At 30.6% G+C, this 26884-nt stretch overlaps 2 protein-coding genes across 2 annotated transcripts; both read right to left on the reverse strand.

Annotated features, from left to right (window-relative positions):
- Positions 1 to 478: 478 nt before the first annotated feature.
- On the reverse strand, positions 479 to 7859 carry LOC109794638 (glycosyl transferase family 1 protein). The gene is made up of 14 exons (XM_020354110.3): positions 7056 to 7859; positions 6616 to 6702; positions 6051 to 6160; positions 5464 to 5514; positions 5171 to 5342; positions 4431 to 4751; positions 4156 to 4359; positions 3406 to 3891; positions 2957 to 3166; positions 2483 to 2671; positions 1863 to 2026; positions 1568 to 1720; positions 1406 to 1484; positions 479 to 1232 (listed from the first exon to the last, which is right to left on the reverse strand). Exons 1-14 carry the CDS (start codon positions 7479 to 7481, stop codon positions 795 to 797), a joined length of 3090 nt encoding a protein of 1029 aa, XP_020209699.1. The 5' UTR covers positions 7482 to 7859; the 3' UTR covers positions 479 to 794.
- An 11076-nt stretch (positions 7860 to 18935) lies between these two features.
- LOC145955432 (uncharacterized) lies at positions 18936 to 20668 on the reverse strand. Its single transcript, XM_083070141.1, has 2 exons — positions 19446 to 20668; positions 18936 to 19158 (listed from the first exon to the last, which is right to left on the reverse strand). The coding sequence occupies exons 1-2, from the start codon at positions 20461 to 20463 to the stop codon at positions 19124 to 19126; spliced, it is 1053 nt and encodes a 350-aa protein (XP_082926267.1). The 5' UTR covers positions 20464 to 20668; the 3' UTR covers positions 18936 to 19123.
- Between the last annotated feature and the right edge of the window lie 6216 nt (positions 20669 to 26884).

Below are 26884 nucleotides of genomic sequence, written 5' to 3' on the forward strand. Positions count from 1 at the left end.
TCAACATGAAAATATACAATACAGTATGCAACTAATAGAGAAAATAGATTTTACATACAGGAGGTCACTATGGTGGTAATTGCAACGGTGCAGTAGTTGTGTGGTGGCCATAAGTTAGTCATGCCACGGGGAAGTTGGGCAATGCGGCGGAATAACAATGAAGCTATGATAATTGTATTGTACTTTAGAAGTTGTGATTTAGTTTCCAGTTTCACTTAGCATCGATTAGACAAGTAATATTTACGTAGTATTAGTCTAATTTGAAAAAAAAAATCACAGCTTTCAAACTACATTTATTATACCTAATTAACATCGACCCGTTTGTATGTTGCATCAGAGGTTGGTTGCAACTCGCATGCATTAGAAGCAAAGAAATAGAAGGGGAAAAAAGGGCGAATGACCCATTTGTAAATTGTTTAATGTATAGAAGCAGCTACTCTTGCATGGTGGTGCATGGAGCATACAGAGGAACATGGCATGGAAAAAATAATGAGATTATAGTTAATTTCATCAAGATTGACTCAACTACGTACCAACATTACAATTTCCAACACCTCTCCCTAAAAGAATTTATTGTCCTGAAAGAATAGAATTACAGAATAAGTCAAAAAATAAAAGATACTTTACACATTAGCTATTTATCAGCATCAATGACTAGAACGATTACCTACAAGACCCTCAACAGAAATATGCATCCTTTCTGAACGAAAATCACAATTATACTAACCAAAATGAAATAAAGATTAAAAAAGAAAAGAAGAAAAGAATTTTATACGAGGATCTACTCAAAATGATCATGATGCAAGCACGGATGTATTAGAGGTTTCCACATCTGGTGGGGGCTTAATGTATTTCCCTATCACTTGTTGGCGATGACGCTTCCTCATTCTAGTCTGTTTTTCTATACTCTTCTGCTTCCTCTTTTCCTTCTCCTTGTGCCTTAAGCTTCTCTCCCTCTCGTATACACCTTGCCAGAATACTTCACCCGTTGATGGCCACAACCAACGCCTTGAAGGATCCTCAGAATCTGATAACTCTGCTAAGTCCTCATCCATGCTCTTAAGGGTGGTGTATGAGAACCATTTGATCCACATTTGACCTCTGCGGCTCTTGAACTTGTGTTGTTCCTGCATTAGGCCAGTCTCAGGGTCCACAAACACCATCCTCCTAGCACTGTGGTATGCCCACACATTTACAACAACCTCAAGAAGACGTGAATAACAATGCTTATCCTGCAATTTCAGTTTACACAAGCTATGAGACAAGTGGAGCAGAAATAAGCAGCAAGGATATAATGTAACTGAAAGTAAAATCATCTCTATCTGAAAGATAATTAAACCATGAGTAGAAAATGGCTAAAAACCAAACCATCAGACTAAACTAATCCTTTGAGGAAGCAAATTACTTTTGACAAACTCAAAGAACAGTGTCCTGTTGAATGGTGTTCATCATACATTTGCGCATCCAATGCATCCACAAACATTCTGCACAAATGGTAGTTTACATCAGTTATTTAACTCTCAAACAAGTTACAAGAGAGCAATTTTCTTTTTTGACAAAATGTTACCTGGAGAACATTACAAACTCCAAAAAGGATCTTGAAGGCAGAGCCCAACTATGCATGACAGACCATGTATCACCATCTACAGGCATGGGAGGTAAAGAATCCATATCATCTTTTAACCCATACATTCTCCTCATGGCTGAGGAGAAAGCAAACCTTCACTCAACACAAATATAGAGAAAATTAAGCAATATCTTTAAAAATGTAAAAGACAAAAAGCAAGGGCCAATACTCAAACTTTCATCATTTCATGTACTAAAAAGAATATAAAAAATACAATGGATTGAAGAGATCATACTTGCAATTTCCTGCGTTAATGGCATCACAAAATGACCAAAAGTCCTTTTGCAAAGGGTTTCGTAAATCCATATCCATGCGCACCCAAAAATATAGTGCATCCCCATACCTTTTGGATTGAATGGCATCCAATAATGCATTTTCAGCAGTTCTGGACAAAGATGCCTGTTAAAACCCCACACTAGATGTCAAAAAATACCCGAGACACAAGAAATTCAAAATGTTTCCATTCAAGTCATGTTACTACATTTCAGCCTTATACACAATTAAGGCCACTAATCAAAAGAAAGGAGAATGGAAACTGGTGAAGATCCAGTTTAGCACACACAACACAAGATCATTTTTCTTTTTTTCCTTGTTATATCCACAAATTAGAAAGCTCTAATTAGACAGAATCTACAGCTTTAAATACCTTATGATACCCACTATTAATACCTCTATATAGATAAGTTACAAGGAAAAAGGTAACATAAAATTAGCATCACAAGTCCACAACCCTCAAACATAAAATGATTGGCAAGGATAAAATTAAAATTTATTAAAACCAATACACTCGGAGAAGAAAAAGAATATCAAGAGGCAGATCTCCAAAGAAACGAAATATGTAAAACAATTATATACCTTTTTTGCTGTTGCTCTCCAAGACTGAAATCCAATCCAAGCATTTTTGTGTAAACGGTCAATCCTGTTAGCAATTGCAAGGAAGGCTCCATATTCACCAAGCAAGTCTCGATAGTAGCCATTATTAAGCAGTGGTAGCCGAGAAGGAGCATCAACATCATCTCTCCCAGGTCTTCGACCTTTACCGGACTGAAAACATTGAGTAGATTCATTGTGTAGGATTGAAATCAGAATCCATTGATTACAAGTCCTTAAAAGAAAGCACAACTATTACACAAAATTTGAGGCATTGTTACTATTATTATTATTATTGTGTATGTGCACCAAGGGCATCCAAAGATCCCTTTCAAGGTGTAGAGATCACTCAAGTTAGCCTTTTCAGACACAAGACTATAAAACTTATTATTACAAGCATTGATAAAGATGGATTAATATGAAATACAATACAATAAAATACAAGCAAACCCAACTTACCACGCCAACTCCACGATAAAGAGATTTTTGATGTAGAAAAGGCCAGGATCCTTCACCAAAATAAGGCTCATAAATGCATAGTGGTTGTCCTGTCCGCTCAAGCTCTCCTTCATCTCTTTCGTGTAAATCATTTTTTAATCTGTCAATCCTCTTAGCATTTTTATATACATCCTCCCATGTTCCATGTGACTGCTCTGTTCTATCCTTCAGCTGCATTGAAACTCGACATGAGTTGAGCTCTACTTACCAGAAATGGAATTCATGAAAGATCCAATGCCCTAATTTTGTAAAAAATAATCCTAAACATTCTTCCTAATAATCCTCCTAATTTCTAAGTGAAGAAAATATTGAACTTTTCATTCAATATTTTATAATGTACTAGGAGAACTATTAGTAGATTTTTAGAAAGATGTATCACTTCTATAAATTAGAACATTCCTTGATCTCACCTCTTCATCCTCCCTCCTTTTTTTCGTAATAGCCAGTTGAGTATATTTTTCTTCTTCCCATATGCTATATACAAATGTATCGCTAGCTGCAACTGTAGTAGTGGATCTATTTTTTTGAGAATGATTCCACTGGTCCTCATATTTATCTAAAAACGTGTTACTTCCTAGTGCCCTATTTTGATATGTCATATTTGGAACGGCTTCAAACAAATGCCACTGCCATTGTTCTTTAACATTGGAAGGAATTTCTGAAACAGCCTTAGGTGGTGCAACCTCTGATGGAAGCCTGAGAATATTCTGAAGTAAAGATGCATATCCATCAATTGCTTCTGAAACCATAAGATTCTTTGCAGTGCTTCTCCCTATTGAGGCAATGTTACGAGCCAAGGGTGATATTTTCCCCTTTGAGATCACTTTTAACAAAATTTGCCTCAGAACTCTTATATTATCCTTTGGGAAAAGATAACCATTCACCCTGTCATCCACCTAGTTAATGTAGACAAAACAGTCAGTTATTTCCTCGGAAATACATGATATGATAAGCTTTAACTCTCATTTTTTTAAACTAAAAATAACAATTGGTAACATTTTAGATGCTGGGACGTTATTATAACTGCCATAAAAAGCCAAAGTCTGGATTATTCCAGGAGACTTCAAACTAAAGATTGATAAAAGTAACAAGCAATCTACCCATGACCATAATATGGTTAAAGTGATTAAAAAAAAAAAAAAAAAAGAGCACAAGCATACATATTTTCTGATCATGGGAACATCAGGAGCAATAATTGGTTTCTCAAAGGACATAGCTCTGATCAAAATCTCTGGAAAAGACTGTTCTTCAAGGAAGGATCCATATATCACTACATCTGCTGCGCCAAGAACAGAATCGGCATTCAAATCTCCAGCTATATGCTCTATAACACCTCTTGGATATTTCAAGCTATGCGCCATGGTCTAATGAAACAGATACAAGATAAGAAACTTCAAATTATTAAAGCATAAACAAAGATAAGTAGGATATATACCTCAAGAGCCACACTGTAGTTATTAGTTAATTCCCCACTATGAACAATGACACGCAGTTGTGCACTCGAATTATCTTTGTTTAAAACGAAGTCTGCCAGAAGTGGTTCTAAGGCTCGTAAAACAATGGCATGCCCCAACCACATGCCCTTGTACAAAAATTGACTGCCCACAATTGCAATAATCAAATCTTCTGGGCCATAGCCCATATTGACACGCAAATTATCTTTCTGTAAGGCCATAAATGCTTCTGCTTCTAATGCTTCAGCAGGGGAACCAGGAATGACATAAAAATTTCTGGCATCAAATGTGGAGTAAATCATCTGTGGAAACATAACAACATTAGGGTGTCATATTTAATAATGTCCCAACATAGTGAGATTTCACTTTAAAAAGACAGTAACCAAGTTATAATATGCTAGTTAATTATAACCATAATGTTTATTTATCATGGAACTAAAACTTGGAATAATAGTATATTAGTATCCAATGTGAAACTCGTTTGCATTTTCTAAATCAGATTTATTCATAAATGATGAAGAAGCAGTTAACAAGAAACTGTTTAAATGTCAACATAAATTATGAATCAATAAAGGAATACATAACTACGTGAAAATGAGATTAACTTGTAACGCTCAGCATTTCAGGCGGTTGAGCAAGTGAAATTTAAGTAGAGGCCCTAGGTTAAGTATGCTTTAAATGTATCAAACATTAAATAAATAATTTGTCCCATACATATTACCGGCAAGGCATAGTTTGGAAAAACAACTACTGTGGAACGATTAAAAACTCTTCTCCAATCATTCAAAAGTTCAATCTGCCCATTAGTGGCATATTTCCTTGATCGATAAGCAAGAGCATTTTCATGAAGGATCCATATAAGAGGGATAGACTTGAAAGGCTCCTGCAAAAAACTGTAAGAACTAAAATCATTTGTGCTACTTGAATACGGATGTTCATGACAAAAAACCTCAAACACAAATCATAGGTGCAAAATCAGAAAGGATTCAGGTAAAAAAAACTCAAGTATCATACCAAGAAAAGGCACCCTTGGCTTCCAGAGAGCTCACAATTATACCATCATAGCTGAAAAAAAAAAAGATAGAATAATTCTTATCAGTTGCAATCAGAATTTGCTAATCCGATCAAAACAATAGCATTTTCTTAGTCAGCAACAAATTAAGAAACAAGTCAAAGTGAATTCACGTGAATTCAGATATACTATTTTCAATGTTCAAATATTATAAGGATTAATTCACATCATTAAAAAGACAAACTGAAAGTAATGATTAAGAGAATCAAATAACATTTTTTTTCACAAACTGAAAATAAACATAACTGAGTAAAGGATAGAGTATTAATCAATATTGTAATCTAGCCATATAAAAACAAATTATTTTACTGTAATTTTCCGATGATTAACTTCAGTATACCTAAAAACCAGAAGTTATAGAAGGTGCATCAACAACAAAGTAGAAAAGATATATAAAGCTTGAAAGGATTAAACAGACCGTCATTTTATCAGTTACCAAATAGTTGGTTCAGATTTCTAGACATTCGAATTATTAAAACCATGCAAAATGCTCTTAGTCCAGAAGTAAAAACTATAACAACAATCATACTTTAGCCAGTCTACAGAGTTGTTGCGCTTATCACAAGTTCTAATGACAGTGATTGGAACTCTTAAGTTTCTCCACACATTATGCCCTGGTCCATCTTGAAGTGAAAAGACCTGCAAAACATAAGACAATATTTGAGCTAAAATAAATATATTAAAAATAAAACACTGAAAGAGACGTGGAGGCAAACATCTTAATATTTTTTAGCCTAACTTCGATAAGTCACCACATTCTTAAGGACATCAATCAACAATTTTAAACCCATAGGCCTGCTTCAATTTCAAACACTTCTCTAGCAAGGTTCTACGTGGAAGGTGAATTAACATCTAGTAGAGTTATCTTCACTTATCCCGTGAGGCGTTTGAAAGTTGAAACCAATAGTAAAATAAACACACGCACACACATTTGCGTAAGAGGAACATTTGACTTATTATCGACTTGTTTGCGTTCTCCATCTCTTCCAGAAATCAAGCACCACATTCAAACCCACACCGGTGCATAAACCTAAATTCAGAAGTATTTTTCCAGCATAAATATAAATATAGAGAACAAACCATAAACCAAGTACCTGGATTTCATAGCCAGTCTCTAGCAAAGCAGATGCAATTGTCACCACAAGTAATTGTTGTGAATCAACCAACAGCTCTCCAAACACCTTCAAAAGAAATCAAAATCACATAACCCTAAAATGTCAAGATAGAAATAAACAAAAATTCACGGACCAATAACAAGGAAAACTCATAAAGCACAAAAACATTACTTAATAAAAATAAAAATAAATAAAAACCTGACATCAACTGAAACAGTTCGAAATTTATGTAAAACCTTCCACATTATATCATTAAAAAAAAAAAAAAAAAAAAAAAAGGGAATAAAAAAACATGCTGAAGTGAACCACATGCACAACCAACAAGTCCAGCTTCCAGTTTAACTCTCCCCACAATGAACAGCAAGAAACTCTATAAACAAAAACCAAAAGTTAAAAGAAGAAAAAATAGTTGAACTAACCAATGCCAACTGAGGTTTCCTGAACCCAAAATGCTGCACTGAGTGATTAAACAAATCCACATCCCCACCTCTCCTGAATTTCTCCGAAATCCTAGGCAGAAAAACAGCATCCTCCCCAATGTCCAACACAAGCTTGTCAAAGTCTCCAAAATGGAACAAATTATCAGACCGCATTCCCACAGCTTTCAACGACTCTTCCCCCGCGTTTTCCACAACCGAACCTGGCAGAAACATTTGGAACACAACGACCAAACACAGAAACACCACCACCGTGCAAATCCATTGCACGTAATCGAGCTTCTTGAAGAGCAACCTCGAGAAGCTCGATCTGAACCTGTGAGAAAAAGGGTTCTTCTCCTTTCTGCTGAGCTGAGGACCAAACAAACTCGATTTTTTCAATGGGATCCCTGATTCCAAGGAACCCATTAGAGTCCCATCAATTGGGGCAAAGTGGAATGGGAAAAGCTTCGAACTGTGGCCGAAACTCACATGCACACGAACACCCAGATGCGAACCCTTCAATGGGGCTCAAGCGAAGTTGAAAAAGACTCGAACTTTGGTGTTTGAATTCAAGAAAAGGACCAAGAAAGATTCTGGGTTGTGATTCTGGTGAAGGCGTGAAAATGGGATTGTGATGTGGATTTGGGTGATTTGATTTTAGAACTGTAGAGTGATTTTTACTGAAGAAAGAAAGAAAGAAGAAGAAGAAGAAGATTTGACGAATGGAAAGGGAAATAATGCACACACGCTTGAGACAATGGCCTCTGAGCTGAAGACTCGGAAACGAAACGAATCTAATCTTAAAAAGAAAAATAAAAATAAAAACAAAATGTTGAAAATAAATAGACCAAAATTTTCGCTGTCTGAAAGGGTAAGTGTAATTAAGTTTGCTTTTCTATATATATATATATTTTTCTTTTGGTAAAATGAAAAGAGTGTGCTATTTTTGTACTAAATACTAAAAAAATTCAGCAGCAAAATCTCATTATGCTACTAATATGGAAATGTTAATACTTGGAAGAGTAGGGTCACGCGTGCAGAAGAAAAGTTGAAGAAAAAAAATTACGTGTAGTGAATAATTGAGTGTTAGGAGGCTAATTTTATTTCACAAATATATATTAAATTTCTCATATAATATCTAAATTTTTAATTATTAAAATAATATATATACATATATTAAGATAAATAAAATATTTTTAAAAAATTAACATTACAATTATCAATCATCAATTTTAAATATTAAAAATAAATTTTGTTAATTTTTTTTATAGAAATTGGCATCTATGTTCGTCCTATTTTTGTATGTTATTCACCATAAAATAATAGTCAAAAAGAATTAAAAAGTAATATTTGTTAAGGTCCTTGAAAATTAGAAGAATAATATTGTGTGTGTAATCACATTAGAAGTAAACTTTGATGAATTTATGGTTCAACTAATATTAAGTTTATTTTATTAAGATTTATATAGATGTGCGTTTGGCTTCATGCACCCGAAACTTAAAAATACAACTTCATAGACAATACTAGAAAAAACGACAAGATAAGAAAAATAATATATACATATATAAAGAAATGGTAAGAAAAAAAAATTAATTTGTATACTGTGTTCGTAATTAAGATTATCACACTAACAAATGTTAATGAATAGTCTTTAATTATTCAATTATTTACAATTAAATCAAACAAGGACTATAAAAATCTTGTCAAATATAATTATTTCTAGTTTTTAAAATAACAATGTTGGATGATAAAAGAAAAATAATATTAATAATAAATGATGTTGAAATATTTTTTAAAAAAAATATTAAAACAAACATAATTATGTCTACAATAAAATTATGAACACATTGATTTTTAGTAAAGGCTACCAATGAACACATTCTCTCATTGTCTCGTGGACTTGTATAAATAATTTTTGTTGGTTTAATATTTAAAAAAAATTATAGAAAAATTTGGTTTTATATTTTATTAAATGAACATTTTTTTCAAAATATTTGAGTAATCCAAACCAAATGTTTTGATTCGACTTTCAAATTATTAGGAACAGAACAAAATTCAACTCGATCAAATTTTATGTTCTTAAAATTTATCAAATTTAATGTTAAAAATTAAATCCAATAAAAATTATTGATATATTTTTAATTTTAACTAATACCTATATTATGAAAAATAAATTTAATATATTTTTGCTCAATATATGTTTATACAATAAATATAAATGCATAGTTACTTTTATTTTATTTTTAATTTTTTTTTAAGTATTTTTAAAAATATATGAAAGTCAATTGTTGCTGAGAATTAACTTGTGGGTTAACTCAAACCTATTTTAACTTTGAAGAAAGATGTTTTCACTCATCAAATTAAACTTTCTTTTCGTTAAGAAAAAAATAAATAAATAACATTGAAGATGTTTCCAAAAAACTATTAATTAAAATCAACCTAGTGATTCAGATAATTCCAGCCTACCGTTAATAAGCATAAAAAAAATTCAAAATTTTTTAATTAATTTAATTCTAAAAGCTTATTTTTATTAAGTGAAATCTTTAAATTAAATATGTAAGAATTGTGTTATTTATAGAAGGCTTAAATATGTTTTTAGTCCTTCAAATTTAAGACAAATTTGTTTTTGGTCCCTAAAATTTAAAACTGTTGTTTTAGTCCATGTAATTTTCAAAAATCTTATTTTAGTCCCTTAGGTCACCAATAACATATTTGAAAGTGACTAATTAAGATAGTTATGCAATATCAATCGGATTAAATGTGATATTTTCACTAATAGAGACAGCAATAGGTAGATTTTATGCAATAATGTTTGATAAATTTCTTTACAAAATTTGAATATAAGGACTAAAATAAGATTTTTTGAAATTATAGGGACTAAAAATAACAATTTTAAATTTGAGGGACCAAAAACAGATTTACCTTAAATTTGAGGGACTAAAAACATATTTAAACCTTATAGAATATCTTGTACTGGCAATAATTAATATAACAATACTTTTTCTCTTTTTCTATTTTCATTGTAATATTTATTGTACAATTCTTTATTCAAATAACATTTATTCGATTCGTAATGTTAATATATATATATATATATATATATATATATATATATATATGCATTGTGCATTTATAATATGCTTGGTTTAGAATTACTGTATTTTCTTTCGTTGAATTAAAAAATAATACCAAACAAAATTATAAAATTTGTTATGAATAATAATTAGTGGATGCCAATATTCATTTTCAATCATTACCATTTATATTTCTGTTATGTATTATTCTCTTTATTGTGTAATTGTTCAGTTACCACATGTACTTATAAATAGGTTACTCATCTCCCAAAGATAATACACCAGTCAGATTATTTTCTCTATCTCATACTGTCTTATTTCTTCTCTCTACTTTTTCTTCATTTTATAACACGTTATCAGCATGATAGTCTTTTATCTATTGGTCTTGTAATTACAAGAGAAAGCTGTGAAGATTTTTTTTTCAAGAAGGTCATATTTTTCAAGACAAATATTTTAAGGTTAGTTATTCATCTTTTACAATAAGAATTTTATCAAATATTTGTATTATTTACATTGTTACGAATTAAAATACTCTTGAAGATATTATAATAGTCCTGAAGACACTATTAAATAAAGAAATTCTTCATACATTTTTGAAATCTGTCTAAAAGACAATATCAAAGAATAATGTTTAACCTCTTTTACTTTATTTTTTTTTTCTCACCAGAAGTGGGAAAATGATGAAAAAAAATGAAATTGAAGGAATAAATTTTCTCACTAGAAGTGAGAAAATAATATGAAAAGTAAAAAATAAAATAAATTTCACCAGAAGTGAAATTTTTCATATAAATATATTACATTGTATTTGATCCTTTGATATAAATGAGGTCATCACCGGAAGTGAAATAATTTTGTAAATGTCATAATTATAATATTGAATGATATTTGAGGCACTTATAAATATTATGACTAATGAAGCGTGTCCTTAAGTCTATTTAGGTTTTGTGTGATTTCTTGAAAGGATTATGAGTTTTCCTACATTTGTAATTTGATATTGTTCATGATTAAATTGATTGAAATAATCAACTTTTCATGTAATTCAACTCATGTGTTACGATATTGAATCTTAAAGAGTTTGGTTTCAAATCCTATTGATATTATTTGTTTTGATAATGTTATGCGTCTATTATTTTAATTGATGGAGATATCATTGAATTATAATTTGATTGTGATTTGTACAAAAATATAGAATTTAATGAAATTGTGATCAATGTTTATTTCCTTAATTTTTCGAAACAGCATTTATAAGAAGAATAATTTCCCTAATTTTTAGCATTATTTTTTATCTCCTTAAAGTCAACCTAGCAATGACATAAATATATTTTTATTAAATAATTTTTTTAATAAATATAATGAGAAAGATTCATTTTTTTTATAACGAAAGACATAAACAAGTTATGATTTTTTTTCAAATGAATATATGATTGTGTTGTATCATTTATTTCCTAAAATAAAGTGTTAGTGAGATTTTTTTTTTTAAATTTAATTTTGTATGAAACATTTATTTGTAGATAATATACATGAGATGGTATAAAAATTAGTGTATATTTTGACATTTAATTGATGTCTAATGATACATAACAAGAATGTTAATTTTATAATGATTTGTCAATTTGAAAAATATACTATATTTTTCATACATCTATTTTGCTCCAGAAGTAGCAATATTTAAAAAAAAAAGGATTAAGAAATATCCTTAGTTGGTTTATTGTCTCTTGAAGACTAAAACAACATATTGAGATTTTTTTGTATGCAAGAAACCATTTTAACTAACATTATTTCATTCCCTAAAGTGAATGTTCTAATGTATTAATTTTTATCTTCTCATATTCAATAATGTAAGAAAATAATGTTATATGATACTACAAATATAATTGAAGGCTCCGGAAGAGCTAATATATTGTTACCAGGAGTAACGAAGTTGCATATTAAAAATGCATTATATTCTTCTAAGTCTTATAGAAACTTATTAAGTTTCAAGGATATTCGTTTAAATGGGTTTCATATTAACACAAACAATGAAGGGAATGTAGAATATCTTTATATCACGAAAATCCACTTGAATAAAAAGGAAGTATTGGAAAAATTACCTGCTTTTTCTTATGGACTGTATTGCACGTATGTTAATACAGTTGAAACAAATATTATTGTAAACCAGAAGTTTACAAATCAAAATAAAATTGAGGTTTGGCATGATCGATTGGGTCATCCTGGAATTATCATGATGCGAAAAATAATTAAAAATTCATGCGAACATTTATTGAAGAGCCGGGAGATTCTTCAATCAAATGTTTTTTCATGTACCGCTTGTTCCCAAGAAAAGTTAATAATTAGACCATCACCAGCAAAAATTGGACATGAATCTATCTTATTTTTAGAACGAATACAAGGTGATATTTGTGGACCAATACACCCCCATGTGGACCATTTAGATATTTTATGGTTTTAATTGATGCATCAACAAGATGGTCACATGTTTGTTTATTATCAACTCGCAACCAGGCGTTTGCGAGATTATTAGCTCAACTAATTAGATTAAGAGCTCATTTTCCTGATTATCCAATTAAGAAAATTCGTTTGGATAATGCTTGTGAATTCACATCTCATGCTTTTAATGAGTATTGTATATCCATTGGAATTGATATTGAACATCCGGTAGCACATGTTCATAAACAAAATGGACTTGCAGAATCATTTATCAAACGTTTAAAACTAATTGCAAGACCATTACTCATGAGATCAAAACTTCCAATGTCAACTTGGGGGCATGCAATCTTACATGTCGCAATATTAATCGCATCAGGCCAACAAGTTATCACAAATTCTCTCCTTTACAGTTGGTTTTTGGTGAGCAACCTAATATTTCTCATTTGAGAATCTTTGGGTGTGCTGTATATGTTCCAATTGCCCCTCCTCAAAGAACCAAAATGGGTCCTCAAAGAAGGTTGGGAATATATGTTGGGTATGAATCCTCATCTATAATAAAATATCTTGAATCATTAACAGACGATTTATTTACGGCTAGGTTTGTCGATTGCCATTTTAATGAGTTGATTTTCCCAACATTAGGGGGAGAACAAAAACATTTGGAAAAAGATATTAGTTGGAATGAATTATCACTATCTCATCTTGATCCTCGTACAAAACAATTTGAACTAGAAGTTCAAAAGATAATTCATTTGCAAAATCTAGTCAACCAATTACCAAATGTATTCACAAATCCAAAAAGGGTGACTAAGTCATATGTACCAGCGGCTAATGCTCCAATAAGAGTCGAAGTCCCTGTTGGACAATTTAATACTACAAACGAGTCACAAATACGCCTGAAGCGTGGTAGACCAATTGGTTCCAAGGATAAGAATCCTCGAATAAAAAAGGGAGCTAAAGAGCAAAATGACCAAATTGAGGATGTAAAAACTCAAAAAGATTCCTCTGACATAACTAATATTTCAGTTCCAGAAGAAACTCAGGTACCTGAAATTATTGAAAACGAAGAGATCTTAATAAATTATGTCATGAATGGAATACGATGAAATCGAAACAATGTCAATATTGATGATGTGTTTGCATATAATATAGCGCTAAATAAAATAAATGATATTAAGGATCAAGAACCAAAGTTCATCAACGATTGTTGACAAAGAAATGATTGGTCAAAATGGAAAGATGCAATTGAGGCAGAATTAGACTCGCTTGCTAAGGGAAAAGTTTTTGGACCAATACTACGTACACCAAAAGGTGTAAAACCAATTGGATACAAATGGGTTTTTGTGCAAAAACAAAATGAAAATGGTGAAATTGTGAGATACAAAGCAAGACTAGTTGCTCAAGGTTTTTCACAAAGACCCAATATTGATTTTGAAGAGAGATGCGCCTGTAGTGGATGCAAAAACTTTTCGATATTTAATTAATTTGGTTGTACATGAAAAACTTAATTTACATCTAATGGATGTAGTTACAACGTATTTATATGGCTCTCTTGATGCTGACATTTATATGAAACTCCCAGAAGAATTTAATTTGCCTGAAGATGCAATTTCTAGAGAAGATTATTCGATCAAATTGAATAAGTCCCTATATGGACTAAAGTAATTAGATCGTATGTGGTATAATCGACTAAGTGAATACTTGTTACAAGAAGGATATAAAAATGTTCCAATTTGTCCGTGTATATTTATAAAAAGATCTGAAAATGGATTTTCCATAATTGTAGTTTATGTAGATGAGATAAACATTATTGGAACTCTTGAAGAGTTTTCAAAAGCAATAGATTGCTTAAAGAAAGAATTTGAAATGAAGAATCTAGGAAGGATAAAGTTTTGTCTAGGACTGCAAGTTGAATACTTAGAAAATGGAATTCTTCTGCATCAAGAAGCTTATATAAAAAGGGTGCTTAAAAGGTTTTATATGGACAAATCACATCTATTGTGCACTCCCATGGTTGTAAGATCTTTAGATGTTAACAAAGATCCATTTAGACCCCAAGAAAAGGGTGAAGAAATAATTGGTCTCGAAGTACCATATCTTAGTGCTATAGGAGCACTAATGTACCCTGCTAATTATACACAACCTGATATAGCATTTACTGTTAATTTGTTAGCAAGATATAGTTCCTCACCTACACAAAGACATTGGAATGAAGTTAAACAAATCCTTCGTTATCTTAGAGGTACAATGGATATGGGGTTATTATATTAAAATGTTCCCAAACCAGAACTAAATGGTTATGCAGACGCAGATTATTTGTCAAATCCTCATAATGGTAAATCACAAACAGGATATTTGTTTACAAATGGTGGTACAGCCATTTCATGGCGATCTGTAAAACAAACCATATCAGCCACTTCATCTAATCATGCTGAAATTTTAGCATTACATGAGGCAAGTCGTGAATGTGTTTGGCTAAGATCTGTGATTCAACACATACGGGAAACTTGTGGTTTATCTTCTAGCAAAATGACATCGACAATTATATATGAAGATAATGCTGCATGTATTGCACAATTGAAAGATGGATACATAAAGGGAGATAGAACAAAGCATATTCTACCAAAATTCTTTTTTACTCATGATCTTCAAAAGATTGGTGATATAAATGTTCAACAAGTCTGCTCAAGTGACAACCTAACAAATCTTTTTACAAAGTCACTTCCAAGAAAAGTTTTTGAACAATTGATACACAAGATTGGACTCCGTCGTCTTAAAGATTGTATGCATAAGGGGGAAAAAATAAATATTTATGAATGATGTACTCTTTTTCCTTCACTAGGTTTTTATCCCACAGGGTTTTTCCTAGTAAGGTTTTAACAAGACACATTCTAAATATTGGACATCCAAGTGGGAGTGTTATGAATAATAATTAGTGGCTTAATTAGTGGATGCCAATATTCATTTTCAATCATTACCATTTATATTTTCGTTATGTATTATTCCCTTTATTGTGTAATTGTTCAGTTACCACATGTACTTATAAATAGGTTACTCATCTCCCAAAGATAATACACCAGTCAGATTCTTTTCTCTATCTCATACTGTCTTATTTCTTCTCTCTACTTTTTTTTTCCTTTTATAACAAAATTTTATTTCCATATCTCTTTCTATTTAAATTCCAGTTTTTCTCCTCTTCCACCGTATCAAACGTACGATAAAATAAAGGTCACGCACGAAGAAGAAAAATCAATGAAAAAAAAACAATAAATGCGATGTTATATTTTTTATCTGGTAAATGTGATGTTATTAAGTCCTGTTGTTTTAAAACCTGTTTTCAATTAAAAAGTAGTTTACTGGTACAATAATTAGAATTAAGAATTAGTTTGAATAAATTCTGTTTAAAATGTATTTTTCAAAAATAAAAAATATGTATGTTTTAATTATTTTTAAAACTGAAAATAGAAAATATTTATAAATTAATTTTATTTTACGTTTGTCTTTTTTTAAAACTCTGAAAATACAAAAAATCAAATAAAGATAATAAAAAATACACAGTTTCGATTTGGTTCCCCATTGTTGGTTAATTTTGCAGAAGCAGAATCTGTTTTATTATTGAATGAGAAGTCTTATATAAAGACTCTAATTACAAAAGAATATAACTACCTACTCTAACAGAAAGATATATCCTCCCTCAACTATTTTAATAGCCTCCCTCAAGCTGGAGCATACAAATCTGTCATGCCTAGCTTGGATATGAAAGACTGGAAAACAGATGGAGAAAGGGCTTTAGTATGTATATCAGCAAGTTGTGCAGCAGAAGGTATATGAATCAAGTTAATGACACCCAATTGTACTTTGTCTCGGACCAAATGACAATCAAGTTCTATGTGCTTGGTTCTTTCATGAAAAGTTGGATTTTGTGCAATTTGAATGGCTGATTTGTTGTCACAATATAATGGAACAGCCTTGGTGATGGAAAAATGCAGGTCCTGCAACAAATAAATGAGCCATTGGAGCTCACAAACAGTTGTAGCTAGAGCTCGGTACTCTGCTTCAGAGGAGGAACGTGACACAGTTTGTTGTTTCCTAGATTTCCATGAAATGAGAGATGAGCCAAAGAAGATAGAGAATCCGGTGATGGATTTCCTTGAATCTGGGCAAGATGCCCAATCAGAATCACTAAAGGCCGATAGTTGCAGATCAGAACTGGAGGAAAAGAAAAGGCCTCGACCAGGAGCTCCTTTGACGTACTGTAAGACGCGAATAGCAGCATCATAGTGGTCCTTCATAGGATTGGAAACAAATTGGCTTAACCTGCTAACAGAGAAACTTAAGTCAGGTCGTGTGTTAGTTAGATAAATGAGACGACCGATTAACCTGCGATAAGACTTAGGATCAGAATACGGAACACCATTGTCTTTGACCAATTTGAGATTGGGAATCATAGGAGAAGTTACTGGTTTGCATCCCAAGAGGCCAGCATCATCAAGTAGTTCCAATGCATACTTTCTTTGTGTGAGGAAGATGCCTTTGGACGATCTTGCTACTTCTAAACCAAGAAAGAACCTTAATGGTCCAAGGTCTTTGATTTTAAATTTTGCATCCAAAATTGACTTGACAGCATTGATTTCATTGATATCATCACCTGCAAGAACTAAATCGTCCACATAGACTAGCAAAACAGTAATGTGTGAATCAACAAATTTAACAAACAGAGAGTAATCAGATTTTGACTGTTGATAACCCATTTCAAGAAGGGCAGAAGTAAGCTTATGATTCCATTGGCGGCTAGCTTGCTTAAGGCCATAAAGAGATTTAGTTAGCTTGCAAACCTGATTTGGTTTTGTAGATTTAAAACCTTTAGGAATAGTCATGTAGACTTCTTCTTTCAAGTCCCCATGGAGAAAAGCATTATTTACGTCTAATTGATGTAGATGCCATTGTTTGACAGCAGCTATGGCTAAGATTAATCTAATTGTGGTGTGCTTAACAACAGGTGAAAAAGTGTCAAAGAAATCTACTCCCTCTTGTTGATTGTATCCCTTGGCAACAAGTCGGGCTTTATATCTTTCAATAGAACCATCAGCCTTATGTTTAATTTTATAAATCCATTTGCAACCAATGGGGTGCTTTCCTTGAGGCAAGTCAGTTAAAATCCAAGACTGATTTTGTTCAAGAGCTATAATTTCTTTATCCATGGCATCTTTCCAACAGGCATGCCGAATGGCTTGGTTATAGGATTGAGGTTCAGCAGAGGAAGTCAAAGATAATACAAATGATTTATAAGAAGGGGATAGTCGATTATAAGAAAGAAAAGCAGATAAGCTATGAGGAACAGAAGTAGAATGAGTTAAAGGGGCATGATGATTTACTATATTACAATGATAGTCTCGTAGATAGTTGGGAGGATGTCTTTGTCTGGTGGAAACCCGAAAGGGAAGATTTGTTTGAGGGTTTTCAGCTGTATTGGAAGGTACGGGAATATGTTGTTGTTGAGCAGGATGTTGACTTGAAGCTTCAGGGTTGAGATCAGCATGATTGGTGGTACATGGGAGACAAGGGCTGCAAAGATCATTATTAGAAGCAGGGGGTATGCATGATGGAGAATAGGGAAATATGGTTTCATAGAAAACCACATTTCTGGAAATGAAGATTTCCTTAGTATTTAAGTCCATCAATAAATATCCCTTGACACCATCTTTGTGGCCAAGAAGGAGGCATCTTTTTGCTCTTGGCGCAAACTTTGTTCTATGAGCAGTAAGGGTGGAAGCAAAACATAAAGATCCAAAGACTCGTAGATGTGAAATGTCAGGTTCTTTGTTATAAAAAATGTTAGAAGGAGAAAGATTGTGCAGTTTATAGGAAGGTAAAATGTTTATTATCATGACAGCATGTTTGACAGCAAAACACCAATATGAAAGAGGTAAATGTGATTGTAAAAGTAAGGATCTAGCGATGTTGAGAATGTGTTGATGTTTCCTCTCAACAACTCCATTTTGCTGAGGGGTTTTAACACAAGACAATTGATGAATAATACCTTTACTAGCGTATAATTGAGGCATGTTAAACTCTTGACCATTATCAGATCTAATTATTTTTATTGTTTTATGAAATTGTGTTTCAGTGAATGTTATGAAATTGAGAAGATGCTGTCTTGTTTCATTTTTATTTTGCATCAATCTAATCCATGTGAAGCGAGATTTATCATCAACAATAGTTAAAAAGTATTTGTGACCAAGAACAGAAGGGGTAGCATAAGGTCCCCATATGTCAACATGTATCAAATCAAGAACATTAGTAGAAATAGTAGTGCTATTGTTAAAAGGCAATTTCTTTTGTTTAGAGAAATGGCAAAAATCACATGTATTAAAAGAAGAAGACACAAAAGGGTATTGTTTTTGTATATGTGAATAACATTGTCCTGATGGGTGTCCCAACCTAAAATGCCATAAAGATGAAGGATCAATTTTAGAAGTAAATGTTACAGATGCAGTATTGAAAGTGGCTAAAGAGGAAGAATCCTTGTGTGTAAGGAAGTCCATAACATAAAGTCCATTTTGTGCTTTAGCAATCCCAATCTTCCTCAAAGTTTTGTGCTCCTGAATAACACAATTATCAGAAGAAAAACACAACGTGCAAGATAGAGAGGAGGTGAGTTTATTAACAGATATTAAATTGACAGAAAAGTTGGGAATATAAAGAACATTATACAGAGAAATGTTAGGAGATAATACTACAGTACCAGAAAATTCTGCTATAGAATGTTGACCATTTGGAAGAGAAACATGTATAGGTTGAATAGATTTATAACAAGAAAAAGAAGATAAAGATGATATTATATGGTCAGTTGCTCCTGAGTCCAAAATCCATGGACTAGGAAGGGTACCTAAAGATTGAGGTGAAGCGCTGACACCATGACTGCTGACCAAGTTGGAAACGGATGTTGTAGCCGTAGGTGCAGTAGAAGGAAGAAGCGCAAGCAATGCTTGAATTTGTTCAGTACTAAGACTTGGTGCAGCCGGGTCAATGGAGGAAGATGCAACCACATTGGAGGATGATTTGGTAGTTCTATAGCCTGGGGGAAAACCATGCTTAAAGAAACATGTTTCAATAGTATGGTTGTTCTTTTTACAATAAGTACAATGCTTATTTGATTGTTTCTTGCCATTGAATCGAACTTTTCCTTGAGAATTTGAAGGGAATTGTGTTTGGGTAGCCAAGACTAAAGGTTCAGGTAATATTCCAATATTCAATTGGCGTTCTTGTTGGACAACCATTGAAAAAACCTTGGTAATAGAAGGTAAGGGATCAAGAAGCAATATTTGGGATCGAACAGTAGAGTAATTATCATTAAGCCCTTGAAGGAAGCACAAAACAGAATCATTGTCCCTATATTCTTTGACAGCTTTATGTGTTTTGCATGAATCAGAGTCACATGGAGTGAGTGGGCGGAAGTTACAATATTCTTCCCAAAGAATCTTGTATTTGGTGAAGTAAGTGGTAACAGAGGAGTCTCCTTGTTTGAGAGAATGAATATCAGTTAGAAGTTGGGATATTCGGACATGGTCACCTTGGGAAAATCGTTGCTTGAGTTCCTTCCATGCATCAAATGCAGTATCAATGTAGATGATACTGTGAGCAATTTCTGGGGAAACTGAATGGATGAGCCAAGAAAGAACAAGTGTATTGCAGCGTTTCCACATTGAGAAGTCAGGGTCATCTGAAACAGGTTTCTTGAGAGTGCCATCTATAAAAGATGATTTATTTTTCATCTCTAATGCCATGGCCATTGAGCGAGACCAACTATGATAATTGGGTCCATCAAGAACAGGAGAGACAAGAATGAGTGATGGATTTTCATTGGGATGTATGTAATACTCGCTAGAAGTGTCAATGGCTGTCATGGTTGTGGAACGAACAAGAAAGAAAAGAAAAGAAGGAGATGATGAAAAGAAAAGGAAGAAGAAGAAGGGTATTTTAAACTGATACCATGTTGGTTAATTTTGCAGAAGCAGAATCTGTTTTATTATTGAATGAGAAGTCTTATATAAAGACTCTAATTACAAAAGAATATAACTACCTACTCTAACAGAAAGATATATCCTCCCTCAACTATTTTAATACCCATTGTACAAAAATTTTCAAAACTCATTATCTTAATTCTTATACTGAAAAAGTATCTAACGTGTGTTACTATCCCATGTTGCACTTAATATTTATAAAACAGAAATTCTAAAATACTTCAATCTGTAATCTTATAAAAAATAAAAAATAATAAACAGGCATTACTCACTATTAAAATTTCAATCCAACCATCATTCTCATACATGTCACATAAGATTTATATCAATAAAATAAGAAAAAATAAATCTAATAATGATATCAGAGTTGCATGTTAAATTCGACAACTAATTATTTATAATAAAAAATGACAAGTGATATTTAAAATGATATATAAAGATATATTTTATTGAATGAAAAGTTAGATTCATTATTTAAAAAAAGAATTGTTGAGAAATAAATAATATTTTATATTAATAAAATAAAAAAAAGAAATAAAAATGTATAAATGACACACATATTTCAATGGTTGAAAGACATTTTGAAGATGATCAAATGAAAAATCGTGAAGACTTAAATTCAAAGTAGATAATATTTCACTAATTTAGAGTTGTGTAAAATAACCTTATAAAAATAACAAGTTATAACACTCTCTTCTTATTTCTTAATATAAATATCTCTTAAAAAAATACCAATAAAATAATTCAATATAAAATAGTAACTCTATGAGAATTATAAGAACAAAAATAATAACCCCAACATGAAATAATAATTCAATAATAATTGTGTATGAAATAATTTTATAAAAATAATAAATTATAACTCTTTCTTCTTAATATAAATATCTCATCAAAGAAATACCGATAAAATAATCCAACATAAAGTAATAACTCTATATGGGGCTATAAGAACAAAAATAATTACCCAACATGAAGTAGCAAATCTACTAAGAACAAAAATTAGATAAAGTGTCATTTCTTTGATTAAAAATAGAGTTTTACGCGTTTTTCGAATTTATGTATGAAATTAATTCCTTTATTACGATAATGGGACAATATAAATCATCATCACCCATCAATATTATCCTCTTCGATCCTTATAATTATAGTCACATCCTTGCTCTTGTCTTTGGCCCTACAAAGTTTATGACTCACCCTTTACCAAAATTGATAGTTTACCTATTTTGCCTTTGATTTCTCCTTAATCACATCATTCAATTTGCTTGTTGCTTTAGGTTTCTCAGCCAAACATGTCACTAATATACTCTTTTATTATATATATATATATATATATATATATATATATATATATATATATATATAAGTTTTCTAAAGCATTTATGATAAGAACTTATTTTAGATTCTTAATCCAATTTTGATGTATTATTTGATAACATTTAGGATTTAAGAGTTTTTATTTTATTGTTATTTCAATGTAAAAAATTAACTTGATTTCTTAATTTATTTTATGAATCTCATATTTTATTATTTTTATTTAAGTAAAAATATTTTTTTATTGATAAGAATCAAATATTTTTGTAGATTTCTTATATAAGAACGATTTTTATACTGCATCATTTATTCAACACGTTTTAATGGTAAAATTTGTGAGAATTATTTCTTATATTTAAAAATGCAGTTAATTTTTTTTTTTTTTATCGAAAATGGTATCATAAATGTTGATTTTGATGAAAAAATTATGTCTCTGTATGTTAAGAATCTTTGAAATTTCTTACTATATATAATTATGAAGTAAAAAGAGAAAAACGTGTGAGAAGAATAATATGTAATGTGATGAAGTAAAGGAGAAAAGCGTGTGAGAAGAAGAATATGTAATGTGATGGAAAAATTATAAAAATTAAAATTAAAATTAAACATTTCTCATCCTAATAAAGATCTTGCTTTTTAGTTTTAGTTCGTGTTTTTTTTATGACATTTGAAATGTGTTAAAGCTTTGTATTTTTGTCTTTCTCGTTAGTTTTTATTTATTTATTTATTATTTTGTGTGAGTTTTTTTAATGTTACAAACAAAACATTTTTTTTAGTAAGTTTGGAAATTCGATGTTGAATGGAAATTTTATATTTGTATATAAACTTAGAAGCAATATGAATGTTACATTGGATACGTGAATTCAATTAAACGAAATTGATATCCAAATATAATGTAATATGGCCTTACCACGTGAGAAAATGTGATAAAACCTTGTAAACATATTTTTGTAATGGAAGAACCAATGATCAATAATTTAGATTTTTCAAGAACTATAATCTAAAAAAAAAATAGAATTCAATGGTTTATTTGGTTTAAGAAAGTAAAAGAAAAGAAAATAAAATAAATGAACAGAAAGAGAAAAATTAACAGAGAATGAGATGATTTTTAGGCTGTTTAGTAATAGAGAAAAATGATGAAATTATATATATATAGATAAATATATAGATAAATAAACTGTGTGTCCATCAACCTTTTTACCGTTCTTTCCTCTATGACGTTAGCCAACGAGGGAAATAATTGTTTTTGAATTTTTTTATCATCTGTTTTCTGTTCTTCACTCAGCACTCCTCCTATCAAATGGAGTGTAAAAGAAAAGGAATATATATTGTACAGATAAAGAATATATTTAAACTAAGTTTTTTTTTTACATAATATTTAAAGTAAGTTAGGAATAAGGTAAAACATATTTTTATTCATAAAATATTTTAAAATGTTGATTTCTTTAATATTATTTTTTAATTATGTATATTTGTGGTATATGTAATTAAGAATTGTAATTCAAGTTGTTTTATTGATTTTAGTTTATATGAAATGGAAATTAAAGTTGAAATATCTTTAAGTTTAAGATATAAAGAATATAAATTAAGTGTGTGAATGTTGACTCGATGAGAGTTAAAATATATAAGGCGAATTTGTGATAAATGAACTTTATAAATTCATAAAACTAAAATTTGAAAGAATTGATCTAGAACCAATGGGTCCAATCTTTGATCTGATTTTATCAGAAGATCTTTTTTCTTTTTTTTCTTTCCTTGATTGTTAGTTAGTATGGTAGAAGTTGAGATTCAAGTTAAGAATCTTAGATAGGATTAGTCGTACGAGAGTTCGGAGTTCTTGAGTCTTCTTCCCTTCTTCCTTGTTTTTTTGGAGCAACCAAAGTAAGGGAAGTTTGTTGATTGAATGTTGTTGAATTAGGATTGTTGTTTGTTGCTTGGATTCATCATTGTTGTTGAAATTTGATATGAAATCAATGGATTTTACTTGAGGATGGTTTTGTAGAAGTTGTCTTGACGCAAAATTGATGATCCTTGAATTATAGTTGATGCATGTTGTGTTCAATGTTGGAATGATGTTATATATGCTGTAAAAATGTTGTAATGTGTATTGCATGTAGATTAGTTGAACTTCTTGCATGTTTTGAGTCAAATGAAGTCTCCGCCAAGAGCAAAAATCTTCATCATGTTGGACGCGCCTTCACGACATCGAGTCTAACTCAAGTTAAGAACTCTCTATTCTGATCATGTTGGATATTGGTCAATGAGGAACTCTCTAACTTAATTATGTTGGAAATGGAAATGAGAGGCATCAAGTGTGATTATTCGAGGAGCTCTCTAACTTGGTAATGTTAAGCATAAGTTGAGAGGTGTTGGACATGAGTCAAGCATAGACTCTTTGCTTGGATGAGATCAGACATAGGTTTAACTACGCTAGGCGTGATTGGCACAAAGACACTCTGCCTCATCAATGCATGGGCGAGACATAGACTCTTGGCCTTAGTGGTGCCTAGTGCTGGGAGAATTGCATTGGGCAAGTTGCTGAATGAGAAGCTTGTTATTTGACCAAATGTTAAGCATGAATGTAGTATATTGATTACTCACATGATGTATGATGTATATGATTATAGTTCATTATTTATTGATATAGGATGATGTATAGTGATGTTTAAGTTTTTAAGTTGTATGTTGATAATTGATTGGAGTTGATTAAATTGCAAGGTGTATGTTATTTATAGTTGATTAAGTTGTTTAAACATGTGGTGGTGTGATGCATGTCTCAGTTAAGATATATAAAAATTAGAGGAGAATAAAATTATTTTAGAAATTAAATTATCCATTTGATTGGATATAAGTTGTGGTACTTAGAGAGGCCAAAAAGTTGATAATACTTTAGTGAGTAAGTTGGTTCCTAAATTTGAAGTTGTTTTAAGTTGTTTTCTCTAGGATTTATGTGGAACCGTATGAGAGTGAAGTTAAGTCATACGTGTATGAATTGATCAATTGAGTAAGATATGAAGTTGAAAGTTAAAATCCTTAAATGTTTATTGGAATAATGAGTAATATTTGGAGGGTAGTCAACTAATTAATCCCACTAGAGACTTAGTTATGTATTATAAGGTCATGGTAGACTGACATTGAAGTTGTTCTACCCTAACAGTAATGCTAGGTTTTCTTAGTTTAAGTAACAATTTGATAAATTATTTTTGGTCATCGTGTTAATCGTTGTTTCTAGTTTTATACTAGTCACTATTTCTGGTCATAATGTAAGTTATTGTTTATGATTTTATAACAGTCATTGTAATTCAGTAGGATCAAGTCACTTAGGCTACTCTCTTTTATTATACGAGATCTCTATAAATTGGTATATGTGATGACACATTATTGTTTGTGTTGTTTAGTTGTGTTTGGAGTTGATCAATTGTTTATTAGTTGTCAATGAGTTGTTTATTTGTTGATTAGTTGTTTAGTTGTATATTTAGCGTTAGTCAATTAGGAGTTTTTAATTTGTTGATCAGTTGTTTAAGTTGTTTGGTTATGTTGGAAGTTTTTTAGTTGCTTATTAGTTACTTATAAATTGTTTTTTCAGTTACCTTATTGACCTTCAGTTGCTCAGTCATCAATTGATTATTATCAATTGTTTTTATTGATCAGGGGTGGAAATTATTAGAGTTGTTGTTATGCTTTTAGTTGAAAAGCTAACTTGTTGTTAAAGTTATATTTGTCGCTATAAGTTGCTTATTTCTTATATATATATATTGATATGTGATTTTTTTTACAAGTTTGTCCTTGCCTTTCTATTTTATTGAAATGTAATGATCATATTTAGTATGAGAGTAGGATAGAATTAGGTTGAAAAACACGTTTGGTGGATGGCCACGTTGGAGATGGTATTGTTTTGTTGTGTTGTTCTTATAAAATAGTTGTGTTTAGAGATGCTTAACTGATGTTAGAGTTGTTTTGTATCAATATTTTATACTTGATGTATATTTGTATATATGTACATGGTTTTATTGTAATCCCATAAAAGGTTTTATGTTTTAAAATCAAAATTAGTAGAAACTATTTTATGTTTTTTTACACCTTACAATATTTATTGTATGAATGTCCAGATACTATTACATAATAACCTTAGTGTAATTGAATCTTTTATGTTTTTTGTTGTATAGTTGTTGTACTATACTAGGCGTTTTGTCTTACTAAATCATTACAATTTCAATTCTTATAAGAAAATATAAGGTATTTTTAATTTTTACGTTTGTTAAAAATCACGTGGTTTTAGTCGTTAATTATTGACTAAAAAGATATATTTCTCAATAAATGCATGAGTAATAATATATTAAATTTTATAAGACCAAAAATAATATGTAAAATATTTTTCTATATTTTTATTTTTTAAGTATCGAAGTTGTGTAATTTTACTCTTTCAAATTTTAATTGAATAATTTTAATTTTTTAAATATCATAATTATGTAAAAAAATTTCTTTCAAGTTTTAATTAAACAATTTTAATCTCTCAAATACGATAATCGTGTGATTTTAATCATTCAAGTATTGTAATTATAAAAGTTTTGATTTATTTAAATTACATTTATTATTAATTTTAATAATAATGAATATATATCATTTAATACATAAATAAATATTATAGAATACGTAACTTAAATAAGTCAAAAATCATATAATTACAATACTTGAAAGACTAAAATTATATAATTATAATATTTGAATGATTAAAATTATCACTAAAATAACATAATTACGATACTTAAAAAATTAAAATTATTTAATTAAAATTTAAAATTTTTAAAAACTATGACCACACAATTGCTTGAGAGATAAAAAAAAATGTGATTAAATCTATTTACAAATATTTAAAGAAATAAAAATATATTTTACTATTTGAAATATAACAAAATTTATTAGAAAGGGTGTAGTTTTAAATAAGGCACTGGTACGGGTGTCGGTTTCGCAGGTGCTCTGAAGTCTGAACATCTGA

This window comes from Cajanus cajan, chromosome 3 (genome assembly GCF_000230855.2).
Source record: "Cajanus cajan strain Asha chromosome 3, NIPB_CcT2T_4, whole genome shotgun sequence".
Taxonomy (NCBI): domain Eukaryota; kingdom Viridiplantae; phylum Streptophyta; class Magnoliopsida; order Fabales; family Fabaceae; genus Cajanus; species Cajanus cajan.